Below are 19,855 nucleotides of genomic sequence, written 5' to 3'. Positions count from 1 at the left end.
TCTTTCTGTGAACTTGCTTGTGAAGCGTACATATTTAATAAATTAATCATAAGGTTTTTTTTAACTGATTATACCTTTATATTATGCTCATTTGTGACCCTGTAGAATTCTGGTAGTTTTTAAGTTAACAAATAAATAAATTTGAATACTTTACAGAACATTTACTCTCAAAAAGAGTATTATTATATTATTGTAGAATAGATACAATGCAAAATGGTTCACCAACAATTACCATTTTTATCCTAAGAAAAAGGCGAATCTCCTCTAAGTTTACTTGATGATGAATACCCTAGGATAGAATCACCATAAGATTAAATTGACATGAAGACACATAACAAATAAGACAAGGAAAAATAATGATGTATCCTTAATGAGCCAGTGTGACGTAGTGCTTTTAGCATTGGACTAAAAGAAGGTTCAAATCCTGGCTTGGCCATGGAAATGCACTGGGTGACTTTGGGCAAGTCACACTCTCAGCCTTAGATGATGGCAATTGCAAACTCCCTCTGAAGAAACTTGCCAAGAAAACCCAGTGATAGGTTTTCTTTTGCGTTGCCATAAGTCAGAAACAACTTGAAGGCATGCTGCAACAATAAATCCTTAATGTAAAAGTCATCCTTAAAATCTCCCCAAAGGCAGTTGGGACTTAACCATTGAGAAAGGTGATTTAGTTGGGCAGATCTTACATTCTCTTTACTTTTAGTTTCTTTGTTCTTCAAAATGCCATTTTTTGAAACTTACATCTACTGCTTAGGAGGTGATTGGAAACATGAGTTCTGAGCACTGATTCACTATTGTGATGTACTAGAAACCCAACAAATAAACAGAGTTCGTACCCCTCAAATTTACAGTTGTCTGGGAGAGGGAACACATCTTATAAAACTAACAGAGAGAAAAACAAGTAGGCAATGAGGTGCTAAGCTAGCTGTAGATAGTTATCAGAGCAGAGTCAAGAGGAGCCTAAGGCTGCCCTTGCCCAATTAAATCAGTCTGTCCCTTGCCAAACTACTAATAAATCTCATACTTTTCAGACAAAAGCAGAGGGTTGGTAGTGATTTTAAAAAAAACATCCTATTCATCAAGATTCTAGTGCATACTTTAGACACTACTTCATGAGTCTATGAGACTAATCATCCAGATTCCTCCATTATTCCACCTAAAACATTTGCTCTCTTTTAAATTCTTAAAAATCTGTAAATAATAGTCACCACATCCGTAATAGTTAAAATGTTTATCTAAATCAGTCTTGTCAAAATAAATAAAGATATGCTGATTAACTCACATCTTTCATTAGCAGCTTATTAAGCTGTAGTGTTCTTAATGTCATTAAAGTATGATAGTATCGGTACATGATCAAAGATGTGCAGAGTCAAATATTTATCTATCTTGATTTGGTTGGTTGAAAAAGAAAAGGTTGCTTTTCAATAAAATCAAATAATCTAAAAATAATAATAAAAGTAGTGAACTATTAAATGGTAACCAATTTGAATGGGGGGAAATGATGGTCATTTATTTTGTCTGTAAACCAATTTTAATAAAATTGCATTTTATGTAAATAGACTTCAGATCTTAACCTCTATGGAATAAAGTGGTGAATGTTGGAATTCAATGCGCTTGACTGCTATTATTTCTTGTTAGTCACAATTTGCTTAGCAGAAAGTTAAAGAAAAAAGATTGAATGTAGTTGACTTAATTGTGTTTAAAGTAGACTGTGTGAAACCTGTGGATGTTCTGAGACTGTTACTATACACTCTCACTCATTTAAAATATAGGCACATATTTCTTTTCACTGTCTGCAGTGTAGCCCACTTAATATTCTTTTTCTTTCTTCTCAACAGGACTTGGATTATACACAGTAAACACAGTATATGGAGATACAATTATTTTGCCTTGCCATTTAGAAGTTCCTGATGAACTTATGTTTGGGAAATGGAAATATGTAAGTATAGCTAATTTTTAAATATTTTTAGTATTGAAATGCAGGAAGAAATTTGTTAATCACTAAAAATTTTCTTCAATGGTATGCACTTTGAAGGCATGTGATGACAGTTTTTTTAAAAAAAACAACAACATTTACTTGATTTTTTAAAAGTTTGCATTAGGTTCAAAGAGTCACTTGTCTAGTCATTTTGAAAGTGATTGTGCACTTGTAGATAATGTTTCATTATGATGACAAGGTTATCATAGTGTTTATATGCTTTTAGGATGTTTTGTATATTGCTGTATTTTTTATCGTCAGTGCAGCAATACTCAGCAAATGCATAGAATCAGTTACCGTGTTTCATTTTGCATCTAAAAATGCAAAAAGTGCATAAAAGGAGCCCAGCTTAGGCACAGCAGAATGATGATTAGATTGCTGAGGTTGTTCCTTTACCTCACATATATTCAGAGCTCTACAAAATAAAAAATCTGCACTACCTTTGTTGAGAAAAAAACTGCTGTGGGATATATAATGTATTCAGCAGCACAGATATTTTCTGTATGGGTTTTTCTAGGTTAGACTTAGAGTTCTGTACATGTATGTTGATATGAACAGTATATAAAGTCTTAAAAACAGAAAGATCAGTTTGATCTCAGTGTTGCAAGGCAGGAGTATGTGGAGGCCAGTACAGTACAGCTGTGTGGCCAAAAGCAATGAGATTGGCTTTGGTAGGCAGTAGAACATTCACAATTCCCTATTGAATATTCCAGCCACAACACTCTGGTTGTTTTTCTACGTTGGGTGACAGAGCTGTGTATACCACACAACCTGTCATTGGCCACCTGAACTAGACGTCTCTCTGAGGTGTGGTGTGCTGTGCTAGCCAATTGCCATAATGGATGTAAGAGATAGCTGCCGGTCAGTCTGGCTTTAGCTTATAGAATGGAAAGAGGGTGTTATCTGGTCTGTTCTAGAAGAAGCAAGATGTCTTGAATTGGCCCTGGTCAACCTGAACTCCTAAGGATTAAACTGGTTATGGCTTTCAAGTATGGTTACTGAGATGCAGAGCACTGACTGGTTGCACAAAAAGGGGATTTCGGTTCAGAGAAACAATTGGAAAGAATGTAGTTATGCCTCCCAAATAAAAATGCTCCCAGTGGAATTTTCCTCTTATCCCCAAATTTCTAACATTGATTGCATTCTCTATTAGTTTGTCTCATCCTCTTTAAAGCCATTAGTGTATCTTTTGATACAAATTACCTATTAAGAGTCATTTTAATTCTTTATTTGATTTAATTGGTTTATTTTTTTTTCTTTGTTTTATAGTAAATCATAAATTTATAAGGCTATATGACTATAAGATATCTTATGAAAGATCCTAGATTTTACATCCCTCCAAAAAGTGGTGTGGCCAACAGCACTTACATGGAACTTGAAAATCTGGTTTTATGACTTTCAAATTTGGGGAACCATCTTTTTCTATGAACTGACCCAGTAGTTTGTTCTTACGTGGCATCTGCTGCATGTTTGGGGATCTAGAAATGCTCATAAAAGCTTCTTACTGCTAAAAGAGGTTCGCATCTGGGATTTGTGCATAGCACACGAAACCCCTGTCCTAGGTCTGGCTCCTCTCCAGAGTTCCTTGCATGACAGCAGTGTGGTAAAGTCCAAAATCTACAAGCAGCAATAGCTTACATTTTGCAAGCTTTTGAAGTGTCACTGGCTTCTTCATCAAGCAAAGATTTTTAAAAACCACAATAGAGAAAAATGTGACAATGTTAGAGTCACAGGCCTATATTCTGTCAGTATTCATGACCCAAGAAAAGGAGCTGTTAGCTTCACATAGGACAGGGACATCTGGATGTCAATGGAAATTAATTTTTTGTTGCTAATAAGAGCTGTCTTTTATTGCTCTTTGTCTCTAGTCCTCACATGGCCAATAATAAGAGTAACCTCTGCCTTTATTGAAATCCCTCTGTATTATCTTAACTGACAACATCTCAGACTGAATGTAGGCCTAACATTGTCACCATTATTCTCCTGTACGTTTTTAAACATCTTTGCCTGATGTTAATTTAAGCGTTCCCAGGCCTTGCATAATCGTCGCTTGCCTCCCTGGATGAAGATTAGCCATCCATTATGAAGCCAAGCCCTCCCTCCAGTCCATCTGCCTTGGTCCAGGCCTTGGAGGTAGAGAGGAACTGCTGGACCTCATCTCCTTCCCCACCACTACTCCCTTCTCCTTTTGTGTCATGTCTTTTTAGATTGTAAGCCTGAGGGCAGGGAACCGTCTAATTAAAAAGACTGTATGTACAGTGCTGTGTAAATTTACAGCGCTTTATAAATAAAGGTTAATAATAATAATGATGATGATGATGATGAAGAAGCCAGTAAAACTTGGGGGGAAATGCATAATGTATTTTATGCTTTGGAGTTGACCCAAAAAAGGCATCTCTGCTTGTGGATGTTGGATTTCTCTGAATATTCTTCAGCTGTGTGGCAAAGAAGGTGAAAGGAGCAGGACTTTCAGGTCATATCAGTAGCTGCTGATCCTCCAGAGTTTGTTGTGGAACTGAATTGCAGCACTGAAGCACTGAGAGGACAAGTGGAAACAAGATTGCAGCAGTGTGTCTGAACCTATGATATTCTGTTTGAACACAACAGTTCATACAGTTTGAGCTAAGGTAATTCACAAAGGCTGGTGGCATAATAAATTCGTTAGTCTAACTGCCAGAAGGTTTCTGTTGTTTTTGCTTCTATATGCTAATATAGATAACTGTGCTTATTTATACATTATCATGATCTAAAAACCTTTACTGAATGTTAAATATTCTATGAATTCAATTTAGAAAAGCTAGCCTCTGATGCTGTCATAGTAACTCTGTAATAGGTTATTGTAAAAGCACATATAAAATATGCTACAGCTCATCTGGAAACATAACAAGGAACATAGTTTTTTGTGGGTTTTTCGGGATATGGTGGCCATGTTCTAGAAGAGTTTCTTCCTGATGTTTCACCAGCATCTGTGGCTGGCATCTTCAAAGAAATAATAAAGAATAGTCCCGTTGTCACAAAGATTTCTGTTACTTTCTCAATAAGGAAGTACAGTAAAGCAAATTTGGAACAGGGCAGCAGATCATTATAATTGCTTGTATCCTTAATGATGTTTTAATAGTGAAATTTCCAAGCAAACAACTTAATGGGTTTGATTCAAAGAACTGTCTTCAATCTAGTGGGGGAAAGTGATAAACCTCTCCAATCTGGATAAATTCCTTATTGGTGCAAAACATTGGACAAGCTCTTTGTGCATAATACTGTATTCTCCTTATTCTTAATCTTTTCACTAAAAATGTTGAGCTTCCATTTTTGTTTTGACTGACAAGAATAAGAAATACCTCCCCATGGACTGCACAATCAATTGTGCAATGGATGTCATAGGCATGAGCCATAGTAGTCAATTGACTTCCCATCCACCAAGTCAACAATGAGCTAGAGGTGTGTGCTTGTAGAAATGTTGACTACCCTAAGAAAGTACCACCAGTTGTGCAATGATTTTTATACTAATTTAATGTCCCACTTGGACATCTACTGGGTGAGCTAGGGCAAGTCATACTTGCACAACTTCAGAAGAAGTCAGTGGGAAACCCATTCTGAACAAATATTGCTGAAGAAAACTCCATTGATATGATTATCTTAGGGCACCATAAGTCAGGAATGACTTGAAGGCCCACAGCATTAGTGCCCCAGAAGAACTCCAAACAACAAATCATTCGTTTAAAATGTAAAATTCATAGGCATAGCTGTATTAGTCTGAAATATCAGTATGCAAAATAGTCTTGTAAAAGCCAGTTACAATGGTTATCTATAACTATATTGTACTTGATTAAACAGTAAGTGCAACAATCTCTTGAAAATTCTGTTTAATTTAATTAGGTCACTATTTTGTATAATTCTGAAGAAAATATTATCAGTAGATGGACAAAAAAACTAATGATAGACCTTTATATATATTTTCTTTTCTTTTTTTAAAAAACCTTTCCTTTCCTCTCCCCCCCCCCCCCATATAATTCTAGGAAATTGCAAACAAGCCTTCAGTGTTTATTGCCTTCAGATCTGCTACCAAAAAAAATATACAATATGATGATGTACCAGAATACAAAGACCGATTAAGTCTCTCTGAAAATTACACCCTTTCAATTAATAATGCAAGAATTGGTGATGAGAAGAAATTTGTATGTATGCTTGTAACAGAGGACAATGTCTTTGAACAGGCTACAATCGTCAAGGTGTTCAGTAAGTACCAATTAACATAACAGATACTAACAATGATCACTCATGTGTAGCTCTTCACTTCAGAGATTTACTAAAAGAGTTCCCAGGTAATGATAGTGAAAGCATCAAATTTAGTTGTAAATGCAAAGCCTAATTTTATGTGGAGCATAAATATAACCAGAGTTGCCATTGTTTATGTCCAAAAGTGAATGGCAGTAGTCTACTCCAAGCATGTAAAGGCATGATTTCTCTGTTACACTTACTATAATGATATAGAAAGGCATTACAGGAAGAAATGGTAAGATATTAAGTATATGTTCTGTGAAACAAATGGCATTGTTCTATCACTTCTGAAATGCAATTATAATCCACCCTCTATATTAGAGAGGGTCTGGTTCATATCCCACATGGATATGAAATATCACGGGGTCTCAAGTCCATGTACTGTATTTGCAATGTGCAGGTGTCCATATCGGCATGGCTATATGGATGCACCACCACTGACTTGTATGGGATGGGGATAGCTGTGGACATACTAAACAGTGGCCAGCTGGCCCGCTGATAGGGAGGGCTGGTTGTATAGCATATATGCGTGTGTACTTCAGGGGAGCCATAGCATTTACTGGCCACTACTGTGGAGATAGAAGCCAAGGAGGAAAGTGCAGTACATTTATAAACACCTATACCGACCTATGCAGATAGAAACATCACCAAACGAGTTATAAGGTGACGAAGGTTTTATTCGATAATTCAGTATCAACAGGCACAATAAAAGGGATTTTCCCATTAAATGGTCACATAAAACACCAATAGAGAGTTCAAATACTTCTTGTCAGATATGCACAGAATTAGAAGTATGCACACAATTTCTGAGCACCACTTTATTGTTCTCAAGATTACTTGACATTTGTATTTGTATCCCATTTGTTGTTGTTAGCTGCTGTCAGGTCAACTTCGACTTAAGGCTACCCCATAAATGAGAGACCTCCAAGTCACCCTATAATCAGCATCCCTGATCAGGTCTTGAAGACTCAGGGCTGTAGTTTCCTTGAGTCCATCCTTCTAGAATGTGGTCTTTTTCTTTTTCTGCTGCCTTCTGCCATAGCAGGCATTAATGCCTTTCCTAGTAAGTCATATCTTCTTATGAAGTATGATAGTCTCAGTTTAGTCATATTGTTTTCTAGGGAGTGTTCAGGCTTGATTTGCTCTAGGACCCATTGGTTTTTCTTTTTAGTACCACATTTCAAATGAGTTGATTTTTTTTTAGTCTTCTTAAACGCCCCCCCCCCTGATTTGAACTTATTCATTAGATCAATACAGGAGTGTGAATATCTGACAAGGATTTTTGAGGGTATTCAGCTGGACCTAATTACAGGAAGGTGCAGTCTGCCCCATGTAAATACACTTTAAGTCCTCACATGTTCACACAAATGCTTGAATATAATAATAATATTTATTTATATCCCGCTCTTCAGCCAAGAATATTGCTGTTGTGAATTTAGAAATGTATAGAAAACTACCATCTTTCAGTCCTGATTGTCAGGAAAGAAGCTTTGGCAAACATTGAAGACACTTGAGGGGAAGCTAGCAGAAGAAATCTAATTGTTATGGTGTTATTTACATACAAGGGAGTGCTGTAAAGTTTTAGTCTGACCAAGAATGGAATGACTTAGAGCCATAAAACGTATAATAAATGAAATAGCTTTTACTGAGCACTTGAGTATCATCACTGATTACAGCCCAAGTTAGTAAACACAGGCCAAAATCTAGCAGTGTATTTTATATCTAGCATCAGTGGGTCCAGAATTTTATTTTCTTCCCTATCATACCACACTCCCCCATAATGGAGATTATCACACAGGAGAGGAAAGCATGCTTATCCTGTTATTACCCAATGATGGGCCCATTACTGTTTACAGATGGTAGAAGAACAGGATAACAAAGTGAGCGTATGATAATCTTCCCCCCGATCATGCTAATAACATGAATTAAGCATGGCAGAAAGATGCTTTCCTCCTGTGTGATAATCTCCATAGTCAAAGATCAGCTTAGAGAACCCTGTGGAGTAAGTTTTTAAGGTTCATAATATGATAGCTGCAGGAGGAAGAATGCTGATTCTGGTAGAATGCGAAAAAGCAGACCATGAGCTTTTGGTTTCAGTATACTTTTATTGTTTAATATTCTAAAACCATTTTGGTTCTGAAGTTGAAGGGGTCTTCAGTTTCTAACTCTCCTTCAAAACCACATTGTTAATCCACCTGTTTTGTCTTTGAAACCTAACCCTAAAAATGAAGAAGCATCATTTTCATGACATACTTGGTTTTTTCTGCATATGTAATTAATTAATTAAGATCAGATGGCAGTTTAATTGGGTTGGAGGCCTAGTTATGTTTCTGTTAATGGTTTTGTAATATATCATTAATTAAAGTTATTAGAATGGAGTAAAATGTGATGAAAAGACTGAGCCAACACAGCTGGCTGTTTGCAGATGAAAGGCCTTTATGATATCAAGTTTTGCTTTATCAGATCAGTACTATTACTATTCCTTATGAGGATCTGAGGGGGCTATGTTTTTTTAAAATTAATTCAACCAGCCATGATCATTGTAACTTTATACATTACACAATGTAACTTTATATATTACACAGTCCCTTTGCCATTGAACAACAGATGACTACATTTATACAATCCTTCATGTGGGCACTTTTCTATATATTCCAATAAAATTCATTAGAATGGACATTGGATTTTTGTACTATTTTCCCATATGACCATTATAAGAAATAAATCTCATGTTTGAAATACTCCTGCTTTAGTACAGTTGTAAAGATTCACTTAGATAATAATTTCGTTGCAAAATTGTAACATCATGCGAATCTTTACATTTCATTACTGATATTTTTGTCTGTTTCTTTTAAAAAAAAATACAGAACAGCCATCACGGCCTGAAATTATAAGTCAAGCAGAGTATCTAGAGACCGAACAGTTAAAAATGGTAAGTGAGCCTCATTTCTGTTAAATATATTGTTTATTTCTTCCAACATATATTAACCTGCTTATTTTCACTATTCTATGCATAAATTCAGTGTGATTTACCATATGTACTCGACTACAAATCAAGAAATATATGCCTGAAAATTGACCATAAAATCTTTGGTCGACTTATATATGGGTCAGCACAGTTGCCATGGGTTGAGATCAACTGGATCAACAAAACAAACAGTAATATTGCTCACAAAGGCCCTTTAAAAAGCAGCCCTGATGCCCCACTCTCCATGCCTTGGCAGTGATTTCTGAAAGAGCTGCGAGGCACGAGTGTCAGTCTGTGTGTATGTATGGTGAGTCCCTTATCAATCCGATCTTTACATCTTTCTTTCTTCTTGCATTTTCCTATTTTCCATCCACTTTAACCCGATCTCCAAACCTTCCTCTTCTTCCTCCTCCTCTTTGCATTTCCCCATTTATCTTCCACTTTAATTCAGTCTCTTTTTTCTCTTCCTCCTCCTTGCATTTCACCATTTTCGCTCCACTCTAACCTGATCTCCAAACTTTGCCACCGCCTCCTCCTCCTCTCATCTTTCCATTCTCCCTCCACTTTAACCCAATCTTAAAACCTTTGCTTCTCCTCCTCCTCCTCCTCCTTTTATTTCTTCTTGATGACCAAGCTTCTCATTTTTCCCTCCACTTCCAACCTGATCTTAAAATCTTGTGTCTCCTAAATTCTACCCTCAACTTATCCATTGGCCATATCAAAATCTATGATTTTGGCCCTAAAACCTTTCCTTGACTTATACATGAGGTCAATTTGTACACTAGTATATTATTATTATTATTATTATTATTATTATTATTATTATTATTATTAACCTTTATTTATGAAGCGCTGTAAATTTACACAGCGCTGTACATACAATCTTTTTAGTTAGATGGTTCCCTGCCCTCGGGCTTACAATCTAAAAAGACATGGCACAGAAGGAGAAGGGAGTGATGGAGGGAAAGGGTAAGAGGTCCAGCAGTTCTTCTCTACCTCCAAGGCCTGGACCAAGGCAGATGGACTGGAGGGAGGGCTTGGCTTCATAATGGATGGTTAATCATTTTCCAGGGAAAATACATACTCTCAAGTAGGATAATGCATATTCAGTACATAGCAATACATGAAATGGTTTGATAAACAGACAACAAAAGAACACCAAATAGCAAGCGACAATTATGCAATGCCTGGGAAGGCTACTCTGAACAGGATGGTTTTCAACTCAGTTTTGAAGCTGGTTAAAGAAGTGATGGCTCTTGCTTGTGGGGGAAGAAGGTTCCAGGAGTGGGGGGCAGCAAGTGAAAAGGGGCAAATCCGGAATGGGGCAGAGGAAATCCTGGGCTGGGACAGCAGACCTTGACTACCAGAACAGAGGGCCCGAGTGGGAAGGTGAGGAGAAAGAAGGTCTGATAAGTAAGGAAGGGCCAGTCCATGGAGTGCTTTAAATGTCGACAGCAGGAGCTTATACTGAATGCGGAAAGGGAGGGGGAGCCAGTGAAGGGATGCCAACACAGGAGAGATGTGGTCAGAGCGGTGGATGGAAGTGATAATGCGTGCAGCTGAATGCTGAAGAGAGATTGAAGGACGGAGGTGAGAAAGAGGAAGCCCAGCCAGGAGGACGTTACAGTAATCGTTGTGAGATCACTAGGGCATGGATCAGGATCTTGGCAGTAGAGGCGGAGAGATATGGTCGGATTTTGGCAATATTGTACAAGAAGAATCTACAAGCCTTGGCTGTGGTCTGGATCTGAGGGATACACGACAGAGAAGAGTCAAAGATAAAACCTAGACTGCGGGCTTGCTGGACTGGTTGAATGGAAATGTTGTCCACAGAGACAGAAAAGGAGTGTTGAAGGTTGGGCTTAGGAGGAAAGACAAGAAGCTCCGTCTTGGACATGTTGAGCTTCAAACACCGATGGCACATCCACTGCGAGACAGCTGTGAGACAAGACAAAACTTGCTGTTCAAGCCTTGGAGAAAGGTCAGAGGCGGAAAGATACAGCTGGGTGTCATCGGCATACAGGTGGTAGAAAAGGCATATATGGTAAGTGTGTTGAAATGTCAAGTTAAGAATCGGCTGTCAGGTCTCATTGTGCCACCCTCGTTGGAACTTGCATCCAGAAGTGATTTGACTTTTTTTCCACAATGGTTTCACCCTTCTCACTTTTTTTAGCTTTTAGGATGTGATTATTTGTTTTTTGCTGCTCATTGTATTGCATTTTAACAGTTGTAATCTGAAATCTTTGTACTGAAATTATAAACATGTAATTTTATGTATGTTATTAGATACCCTGAGCATTTGTGAAGAATGAGAACTTGAGAATCAAATAAGTAATAATAGTTATAACAGAAATAAAATAAATAACAAAGATAGAGCAAAGTGGGGATTATGTAGCCCTGCAAATGTTGCTGGATTACATATCCTAGCACACAGGGGTGAGAAAATGTGGAATTTAGAATCAAACAATATTTGGAGGCTTGGGTAATCCCCATGCCTCATCTAAGCAAGAAATATGTAATAAAAAAACATTGATTTATCTGAGGTTCTCCTTCCAGGAACATACCTAATGGCACCTGCTACATCTATTATATCCAGCAGTCTGAAAAAAAAATGAAGAAGCTATGAGAAGCTCCAATTTATCTATGATTGGTCACAGTTCTAAAGTCTCAAGCAGAAGTTCTTTTTACTTAGGGAAATTGAGGGATATGAGGAAATCTACTTCCTCAGATGGATTTAGTCTACTTTTAGATTCTAAATGCATCTAAGGAAGTAGACTTAAGTCTACGAAAGCTCATGCGGTCAACATCTTTCTTTCAGTTAGTCTCAAAGGTGCTACACTGTACATACTGATTCTGCAGACTAACATAGCTGTATCTTTAAATTCTGTGTTAATCTAAAAATGTTTAAAGCTAAATTTTGCTGTGTTACTAGAAATGTTTTGTTGGACACTATTGATGAAGACCACAGCAAGCATATTTTTTCAGTAGTTATTTCAATTTCTTCCAGGGGACTAAAGAGTGTAGAATGTGTTGGGTCCAGTAATTTTAAAAATGCAGGCAACTTCCTCATAATCTGAACTTCAAACCTAATTATGTCTTTGTATTTGTAGCTTGGACAATGTATTGCAAAAGATGGTTATCCAGAGGGAAACTTAACATGGTTCAAGAATGAAATTGTTTTGCAGCCCGTTGAAGGAAGTAAGTTTTATAATTGTGTGTTCATTTTGCTGGTATCTCTTTTAGAGTACAGTATCTTGAAAAATCACTGTCAGCTAATATGCGGTAATTGTTTATATTACTTTAAACATTACCAACAGTTCTGCAATTATTATTGTAAAAAATGTTTACCTGTTATTTGTGGTGATTTGTGGGTCTCATTCCTCTAGCATCTTTATGCAAAAGATTCTGAAAAGATTACTTTTTAATGTATTCATTCTAAGAGATATAATTGTAGCACATATAGTCATTTTAAGAGATATAATTGCAGCACATTTAAACATAATGCAACATCATAATGTGTTTCGCCAAACTGTGGTTTGCTTGGATGTCTAAATGCATTCCTGGCAACAAATCAAAATGGGTTTGGGGGCAAGAAACTCCAGTTTGAAGAAAAATATGTAGTTGCACCTGGCTTATTTTAGTCACATTTTGCTGTGTCTGAACTGGAATCCTGGTTTATTCCTTATTTATTTCTCTGCCCTGCCCTAGTTTTTTACCAATCTAGAAAGGAGAAAGATTAGAGAAGCCAAAAATGATAATTCTTCAAGCTAAACTGTTCTCATATGCTCAGTCCCACATTTCTTATCAAATTTCCTTGTTTCATTTGCTCTTTGCCAGGCTACTCATCCTGTTTTCATAATTTTTTTCCATGACTGACAATTTTATGAACAGAAAGGCAGAGGTGCCAAGCTACTGCCCTCGAAAGCAAATACAGAAACACCAAAACCATAAAGATATAAATATAATATACAGAAATGAGAAGCACAGATCCCAAAATAAATCACACAAAAATCCACAAAAAGGGAAAGCTCTATCCCCAACAAAAAAAATTACAAAAACAAAAATGTTCACAAACACACATACACTTCCAGCCCCCTGCCATGAGAACATAAGCAAAACACAAACTTTACAATTCAAAAATAGAGATGTCAAGTTCCTTCCTTCATGTTGATAAAAAAGAAAGCTATGAATTTGTATCGACCTGTTTCATAAAATGTAGTAGGTACAGCTATTCCCAGCACAGCAGGGACTGTGTTGCACCTGTCTGCCTTATAGATAGACAGTTTCTCAGAAAAAAAGTGACTGGTTGGCAACCCTGATTCAGCCCCACAAACATAGTTGATTTCACAAGGATTCAAAGCAAATTTTTAAGGAAGCACTCATCTCCTTCTCACTGGATGGGAAAATTTATCAACTTCACTTATCCCCACATCTCGCTCCCTTTTTTATTCCTCTGTTCTATCATACTTATGAAATAATATTTGAGTTTTGAAAAGTTGTTACAAAATGATTACCTCACTGATCTCTATCCAAAACAACAAGAATGTGAACCATTTGTACACTGGCAGAATAGCCAGATGAGAAACAAATCAAGACCTTTCATTTGTTTGCAAGACTGATTCTGACTTGGTCAACAAACCATGGTTTGATTTAGCATTAACTTTGAATGCAGACACTTTCTCACTGTGATTCTTTTATTCCCACTATGATGCTTTTACTCTCAACAATATATAACCCTTGATACACCCTAAACATTTAGAATTCCGAGACAAAGCCATGTTAGTATGGACTGTCAGTATGCAAAGTGATCTTGTAGCACTTTTGAGATTAAGGGCCTTTACAAACCTGAAAGACCAGCCTGGGGACAGAGTTGGAGCACAGCGTCCTGCTGACGCACTCCCAACTCCGCACACTTCATCAGATGGTACACTGCGTCAAATGATGCAGCACCAAAGGGGTGCCATATAGGATTGGGACCATGGCGTGAAGGTGCCATGGCCCCGATAGGGCACGAAAAGGGGTGGCTTGTAGCGCCCCTAAGTGTGCGAAAGAAGTTGTGCGAAAGAAGTTGCAGCATGAGTTTTCATAGACTTGGCCTACTCAAGGACATTACTAGTTGCGTGCAGGACTTGTCAGCCACACCAGGTGACACCCCATGGGGGGTGACACCAACTGCTCCTCAGACATCTGCCTTTTTATAGAAATGTGTTGTGGCATTCACCTGGGTTCCTTTAAAACACTGAAGAGATGCTCAGTGGGAGGGGAAAGAGGAGATCCTTTTTTAAAATTATTTTTTATTTTAAAAAAAAAATGATTTTTAAATTCTTTTTAAATTTTCTTTGAGAACATCACAAATTGTCACTTTTACCACATAAAACTATGTACAGGTAAATACATTTAGGTTGTGCATATGATGTTGTAATTAAATGATATAATTTTAATTTTCCTAGTTGTTAATGTCATAACTATTGCCATTACATTCACTGATATTACAATTTATGAGTAACATCAGTACAAAAATGAGTAAGGATTCTGTGTAGTGTGGTCAGTTGAGGGGGGGGAGGTGGATGACACCAACCCTAGTGGCACAACTGGGTGTACTTCTTCTACTTGGTCTACAGCCATGCATTTGAGAAGATAGACTAAGGAACCATTTACACTGTGGAAATTATGCAGTTTTACACCACTTTAAGTACCATAGCTCCATCCTATGGAATCTTGGGATTTGTAGTTTTACAAAGTCTTTCACCTTCTCTGACAAAGCATTTTGGTGCCTCACAAAGGCGGTAGAATGGAGCCATGGCAATTAAAATAGTGTCATACTGCATTATTTCTACAGTGTAGGTGCACCCCAAGCCTACAAAAGCTTATGCTACCCCTTCTTTTGCACAGTTAGTCTCAAAGATGCCAAAAGATCCTTTTGCACTTAGAATTAAGTGACTAGAAAAGTATTTTCCCTCCATCCTTTCCTTTCTTCCTTAGGAAAACTTAGACTCTGGTCTGTGATAACTTAGGCCCGTTACACACGGGCACCCTAGGACGTACTCAGTTCGTGCTAGGGTTAGAAAGGGGTGTCTCTTCCAGACGCCCCTAACCCTACCACGGACTGAGTCCGTAACAAATGGCAGCGGCCATTCCACACGGCCACCGCCATCTTGACGTAGCAGATGCTCTGAGTCCGCACATCGCACCCCGGAAGTGACGCTGTGAGTGCGCGACTAGCGCCTCGCGGCGTCTCTTCTGGGGCCCAGGAAGGAGCGTGATTTTTGTGCTCCTTCTCTGCAGCATCCGGGAACCACGCCGTTTGGCTGCTGCGGTTCCCAGACGCTGCAACCAGCGGTGGCAGCATGCTGCCGCTTCTCGGTGGTCTGTAACAGGCCCTACTTTATCATTAATGTCCATGTGGATTTCATTTCATATACTTGTAAATACAAGCTACATAAGAAAATACATGGAGCAGTTTCACATGATAGTGACAATTTTGTCTTTTCTTTCAAAAGCTGTAGTCATCCACGAACAAACTAATATAGATCAAGCAAGTGGACTATACACTGTAATATCTTCACTAGAATATAAGCCAACAAAGGACGATACTGATGCACAGTTCACCTGTACAGTGACATACTTTGCGCCAACAGGACAAGAAACAATACGATCAGAGTCAGCAGTCTTTGACATTCACTGTAAGTTTATAAATATCTATTTCTACAGCATTAAGACTTCCACTTTTTAAGACAGGCTCTCCCCAGAACATGAGTTTTCATGGTATTTTAGATGAGCAAGACAATGATTGGGAACTGTCAGGGATGAAAAACATTGGTGGAAAGGATACTGTATGTGTTTTATCACAAAGGGACATACATGGACATGGCTGTTATATGAACAGTGTCTAGCGATAGGTAAAAAACCCCATATTTCCTGTCAAAGCTACACAGTTCTGGAACTTACTTGGGATTTCTTAAAGAAAAAAAATATTCATGAAAATGGCCACCTGCCCTTTAACTTTTCCTGAAGAAGTTACAGTCACCAAATTTATTGCCACCTGTAGAAGTAAATATACAGAAATGACTTAAAAGAATATTTTTCATTATAGATAATGAAACATATATCTGTAAAATTAAATAGATATCAGCTGTGCTGTCTCATTCAAATAAAACATTCTGTCAAATAAATAATTTTATGTTGGTTTACACATTGCTATGGCTGTCCATATGCCAATTACTGGTGCTTTTCTAAAAAATTATTTACTGGCACTAGTTAACAAAATCATAAGTTGGATTTATGATCTCATAACTGGGGATTTGTGTTTAGGGTGGCTGATGACCAAATGTGACCCCAGAACATCCATCTTTTCACCTTAGTAGTGCTCTAGCCAAAGAATTTCTGAGGCACTGCAGATTGAGGCACTAGAATGTGATGTCTGCAGTGCTCTTCCAGTCATTGAGTACATTGAAGCAAGCACTTGAAGCAGTACCCTGAGGAGTTTTTCTAGTTGCCTTTTTATGCCCTCTAGGAGTGTTACAGATATCATTTTCCACCCTGATCTGTTGCCTTGAAAACCCTTTCACTGAGGTGCCTCCAAGCTGAAAAAGTTGGTTTTGGAAGAGTGGCATCATCTGAAGAAGGAGCCACTGTCATCATAGTTATGTCTCATGATGCAGGATCTCAGTTCTTCATGAGACAACCCATTGGAGCAATGGCTATTGTTTCAGAGAACTATGGACAGTGTTTTGTATTCTAGTCAGAATTTTGCTTGATATAAAGCTGCAATCTTTACTTTCCCTTACTTGGAAGTAAGCCAGATTACATTCAAAGGGACATATATCTGAGTGGGCGTATATAGAATTGTGCTGTAAATATGTTACCCAAAATCAAATTCCTATGGTTTCAGTGAAGTAGTACAGTACTCCAAATAAATAAATGTCATAGAATTCCAGTGTTAGTGTCAAATCCTTTAGTAGTGATTAAGAGCATCTTTTAAAGGACACTTTAAATCAAGGGGAACTTCTTTTGGTTCACGGGCTGTGTTCAGTTTTAGAGAGGGAGATCCATTTCAGTGGCAAGCAGAGTCACTGACAAATGTTTAAGAAGAAAAATACTGTCATATTTTAGCCTTAGAAGTCTTTGGTCAGTAACAAAGCCTTAAAAAGAGTCATTCAGAAAAGTAAAATCATGCAGTAACTAGGAAAGCACCAAATTATGGTGTCATAAAGAAGAGACGTGGCTATTTCAGAAATCCAATTGGGAAAAATGAACACCAGGAGGACCAGACTTAGCCATGTCATCTACTCCTGCTTTAACTGGTTCAATGCTTATCTTTTGTTTGATTTCCAAAGAGGCATTCTTAGAGTCTGGGACCTATTTGCATTGGTGTATTCTTAGTGTTGCTTTACAGCTCTGCAAAGAATTCAATCAATGATCAGCCTGATAAACAGAAAGTTAGAAGTATATATATTTTCAAAAAGGATTCAGTGTTAAGAGTAGCCCAGTATTGTATTTTTAATTATTTGTATTTTTAATCAGCATCTTTATGAGCCATGACACCTTTATCTATGGTACTGTTGTACTTATGTGCAACTGCCAGACAGAATAGTAATATCAGTTTTGACAGCACCAGTCACCTCTTTCAGGAGAACCAGAAAACCTGAATTTAGTCCTTTCTTCTCAAAACAGAGGATCTGGCATAGTTGATAGAATATGAACAGCATCAAACCTGGCAGGATGACTAAGGGGGGACAGACAGCCCAAAAGGGACGGCTTAAAGATCCCTGGCCCAATCCAGCCATATTCTGCCCCAAAAAGGAGTGGATAAGATCTCCTCCACAAAATTTTCCTCCACAAAAGCTGGCTCGTTTCCTCCACAAAATCTTCCTCCACAAAAGCCAGCTGAGAGTGGCATCTAAGCGCCATGCCCCCAAGTGGGAGAGAAGTCGGCTGGTGTGTAATTATTAGTCCGGCTTCTATCCTGCTTGGGGGCATGGCACATCTAAATACCATGCCTCCAAGCCTGTCCCAAGTGGGCTCAAATGGGTTGTCCGTTCAGTCCCTAAGTGCAAAACCCTGAGAGCTGGATGCAGAGTTGCAACAGCAGCTTTATATAGCACCTATTTTGTAATTATAGTTATTGCTCCAGAAGGCCATCTGTACATTGCCTTTGACATATTTACAGGATTTCCTCTCACAGTCTATGTATTTGGGATAGAGAGAGATTATTAACTGATGCATGTGTCTTTACAGATCCTACAGAGAAGGTTAAAATTCAAGTGCTTTCACAAAGGAATAGCATTAAAGAAGGTGATAACATTACCCTGAAATGTTCAGGAAATGGTAATCCTCCACCTCAGGAGTTTTTGTTTTACATTCCTGTAAGTATTGCCTTCCTCACAGAAGTGGTGCTGGCAGGGGAAGGGAAAGAAGGGTATTGAAATGTAGTATTTGTTGTTGTTGTGTGCTTTCACGATGTTTCCACTTATGGTGATCTAAGGTGAGCCTATCATGAGTTTTCTTGGCAAGCTTTATTCAGAGGAGGTTTGCTATTGCCTTCCCCTGAGGATGAAAGGGTGTGACTTGCCCAAGGTCACTTTCATGGCCAAGCTGAGAGTTGAACTATTTTAAAATGACATATGAGTCTGTATTTAATGTTTTTGTTTGCATACTTAATGTTTTAAATGTTTTTCTCTGTTATACATCACATTGAGGCCTCAGTAGAGCTAAGGATGACAAATAAATGGTTCAAGTAAATACATAGGTACATACATATTAAAATTCTGTCAGCAAAACTATCTCAAAAATCCTGATAATTTTACTGATAATTTTACTACTCACAAGAGTAAAATTTAATTCACTAAAATGCAACTGTATTTAAACCTTTGATCATTTGAGAACTGAGTTCACCATACCCTAATAGTATTTTACAAAGGGATATCCATTACCAAAAATACATGGAAAGAAAGGCATTTTTCCTATGCAGCTAAATTTCTGTTTTCCATTTTCTTTAAAAGGGAGAACCAGAACCTATAAGAAGTTCAAGTTTGTATGCATTAATAGATGTAAGAAGAAATGCAACAGGAGAATACAGATGTTCACTGACTGATGAAAGTTTGATGGACTCCACTATAATTACAATACATTGTAAGTATTTTTATTTTATTGGTGTGTTTTTTTCCAGGTGTATTTTTTTCTTTCTTCACTGACATGATTTCTTAGTGTGTTCCTTGCCATTGGGCAAAATTGCATGTGGATATCACTGTAAGGCCAAAGCAAATGAATATGTGCTGCCTCAGGTTTTCAAAAGGTTATCTGTATGAGTCATTCTGGACATTTAATTATCTGTATATCTTTGCTTCCTTTTCACTTCCAAAGTTAAGGATTTGCTTTTCACATACAATTGAAATATTTTCATTGCTTTGTCCTGGGTTTTGAGAAATCTGGTAATTTACTAAACAGATGAAGGACAACATGCATATTATGGTACTTAGGAATTATAATGTATTTTTTTGACTATGGAATTCAGAAATTTGCCATAGTTAAAATTTGTTATTCTTGTGTACCTGAAAGTCATTTCTGATTTATGATTACCCTAAGGCAGATCTGTCACAAGGTTTTCTTGGCAAGATTTGAAAAGAGGGGGG

At 37.6% G+C, this 19,855-nt stretch overlaps 1 protein-coding gene across 1 annotated transcript in view; it reads left to right on the top strand.

Moving 5' to 3' along the window:
- The window catches only part of LOC121917264 (CD166 antigen-like), a 188,373-nt gene that overhangs the window by 120,909 nt on the left and 47,609 nt on the right, over positions 1-19,855 (top strand). Inside the window, exons 2-8 of the mRNA XM_042443047.1 lie at positions 1,839-1,939; positions 5,995-6,214; positions 9,124-9,188; positions 12,335-12,422; positions 15,725-15,907; positions 18,462-18,589; positions 19,226-19,359. Coding sequence (XP_042298981.1) covers positions 1,839-1,939; positions 5,995-6,214; positions 9,124-9,188; positions 12,335-12,422; positions 15,725-15,907; positions 18,462-18,589; positions 19,226-19,359 — 919 coding nt within the window. The remainder of the gene's footprint in view (positions 1-1,838; positions 1,940-5,994; positions 6,215-9,123; positions 9,189-12,334; positions 12,423-15,724; positions 15,908-18,461; positions 18,590-19,225; positions 19,360-19,855) is intronic.

Source organism: Sceloporus undulatus, unplaced genomic scaffold (assembly GCF_019175285.1).
Source record: "Sceloporus undulatus isolate JIND9_A2432 ecotype Alabama unplaced genomic scaffold, SceUnd_v1.1 scaffold_13, whole genome shotgun sequence".
Taxonomy (NCBI): Eukaryota; Metazoa; Chordata; class Lepidosauria; order Squamata; family Phrynosomatidae; genus Sceloporus; species Sceloporus undulatus.
The sequence above is the reverse complement of the archived record's forward strand: the minus strand, read 5'-3'. Positions and strand labels throughout refer to the sequence as shown.